General features: G+C 44.1%; 1 protein-coding gene across 1 annotated transcript in view; it reads right to left on the bottom strand.

Annotated features, from left to right (window-relative positions):
* LOC143285639 (uncharacterized) overlaps positions 1-2,500 on the bottom strand; it is a 38,484-nt gene that overhangs the window by 28,228 nt on the left and 7,756 nt on the right. Inside the window, exons 5-6 of the mRNA XM_076593035.1 lie at positions 2,216-2,270; positions 1,264-1,361 (exon numbers count right to left, since the gene is read on the bottom strand). Of these exons, the coding sequence (XP_076449150.1) occupies positions 1,264-1,361; positions 2,216-2,270 (153 nt within the window). The remainder of the gene's footprint in view (positions 1-1,263; positions 1,362-2,215; positions 2,271-2,500) is intronic.

Raw genomic sequence — 2,500 nt, forward strand, 5'->3', positions numbered from 1 at the left:
GTGTATGGAGTTGATGTATGACTCAGTGACTCACCACTAGGCTGGTTGACGGAGATGTGTATGGAGTTGATGTGTGACTCAATGACTCACCAGTAGGAACGCTGGTTAACAGATGCGATGACGGGTGCAACAGCCGAGTGGTTTTTAAAGAGTTGGACTTTCAATCTGAGGGTTCCGGGTTCGATCCCAGTCGCGACGCCTGGTGAGTAAAGGGTGAGAGATTTTTTTTCCAACCTCCCAATCAATAGACGTGCAGACCTGCTCATGCCTGAAGCCACGTACGTCGTGTGTATGCGAAAGAAGATCACGCACGCAGGTAATGATCCCGTAATCTACGTCAGCGTTCGGTGGGTTATGAAAACAAGAACATACCCGGCATGCACGCATCATCCCTCTTCCCCGAAAACGGAGTATGGCTGCCTACATGACGGGGCCCATTAACGAAGAAGAAGAGATGCGGTGACTCGCCTGACTCACCAACTCACCAGTTGACAGAGATGAGCCGAGTGACACAGATCCTGAGTCAAGTGACTGACTGACGCACCAATTGTTGACAACAGATGAGCCAAATTACGTAGATCCTGTGAGCCATGTGACTGACTAACGCACCAGTTGTTGACAAGATATGTGAGCCACATGACACATATCCTGTGAGCCATGTGACTGACTGACGCACCAGTTGTTGACAAGATATGAGAGCCAAATGACACATATCCTGTGAGCCATGTGACTGACTGACGCAGCAGTTGTTGACAAGATATGAGAGCCACATGACACATATCCTGTGAGCCATGTGACTGACTGACGCACCAGTTGTTGACAAGATATGAGAGCCAAATGACACATATCCTGTGAGCCATGTGACTGACTGACGCACCAGTTGTTGACAAGAGATGAGCCAAATGACGTAGATCCTGTGAGTCATGTGACTGACTGACGCACCACTTGTTGACAAGAGATGAGAGCCAAATGACGTAGATCCTGTGAGTCATGTTACTCACGGACTCACTGATTGTTGACAGAGATGAGCCGATTGACTTGATCCTGTGATTCATGTGGTCTGACTCCCTGCCTCACCAGTAAGACAGCTGGTCATCAAGAGGAAAGGGTGTTGTCCCGTTTCGCCTGTTCCCGATTCACCTATCACCGAACTAAGTTGCCGTGTTTCAAGACCAGTTTAGAATCAAAAGAGTTGAATTGAAGAACCTCATTGTGGCATCTGTATGCAAACTAATCCGTATCAAGGAGTGCTGACTGACTCACCAGTAGGACCTCTGGTTGACGGAGAGATGTATGGAGTTCTGCCCCACTCTCTGTATCACACAGCGGTCCTGGCGTAGCTGCACCACGTTCAGTGCCAGCTGAAATAATAAAAAAAAAATTTAAAAACAGAAAGAAAGAAAGATAACGTATATATATTGTCCGTGTGTAGTGTGGTCCTGATTTTGTTTTGTTGATATCCTTAGACGGACAAAATTGGCGTTCTGAAGAATAGATTAGCGAAACATAGATGTGTTTGGGTTGTTGTTGTTTTTGTGTGTGTTTTGTTTGTTTGTTTGTTTGTTGTTTTTTACACTTTCTTCAGGTTGAAAAAGTATATAATTATCAACAACCAGCGAAGAGTGGTAACTCTCTCTCCATTCACAAGGCACACAACTTCAAGTCAGTGCTGCTTATGCTACCGATTCAGCTAGCACACAGGTAAATAAAAGGTACATTGAACCACCGAGGCAACCATGTGTTTGTTCTGTATTGTCCATGTGTTCTGTGGCTTGTTCAGGATTAAAGAGGCTATGCCAGTCTTGAATAAAAGCTAATTTGTGTTTGCACATTTCTTCTGTCTTTGCTGCTGTGTGCACATGTCAAATGATCGGTATAATGACAGGCCCGGCGCTTCCTTTTTTGAGGAAGTGTCTGGGTTTGTCCCTTTTATTTACCTGTGTGCTAGCTGAATCGGTAGCATAAGTAGCACTGACTTGAAGTTGTGTACCTTGTGAATGGAGAGAGTTGCCACTCTTTGCTATTTGTTGATCATTTCATCTCCTGGCCTCATTGTTTGTTAATTTCCTTATATAATTATCGTTTGTTTCTGTTACACGCACACGAGTAAATATGTACGATTAAGGTCACGTGTGTGGGTGTGGGTGTTTGTGCGTGTGTGTGTGTGTGCGGGTGTGGGTGTTACTATACAATCCTTAACTACAGTGTCTCTGACCTCTTCTCCAGGTTTGAAGTAGGAAAATTCCCCTGCACTGATCTTCACACGACGTCTGCAATCAATTCAGGTTAATCGATCAATCAAGTGATCAATCAATCAGTTAACCAATCAGCTTAGTGATATTTCTGTCCAATCATCACATTCCAATACAATACCTTTCCATACCATAATTATCACCAAGCCAATACAATATAATACAATGTAACACATTAATTATGATACAACCTACAATACGATACAATGCAATACCATACGATACCATACCACACTCTACACTGCAGT

Source organism: Babylonia areolata, chromosome 9, assembly GCF_041734735.1.
Source record: "Babylonia areolata isolate BAREFJ2019XMU chromosome 9, ASM4173473v1, whole genome shotgun sequence".
In the NCBI taxonomy this organism is placed as follows: domain Eukaryota; kingdom Metazoa; phylum Mollusca; class Gastropoda; order Neogastropoda; family Buccinidae; genus Babylonia; species Babylonia areolata.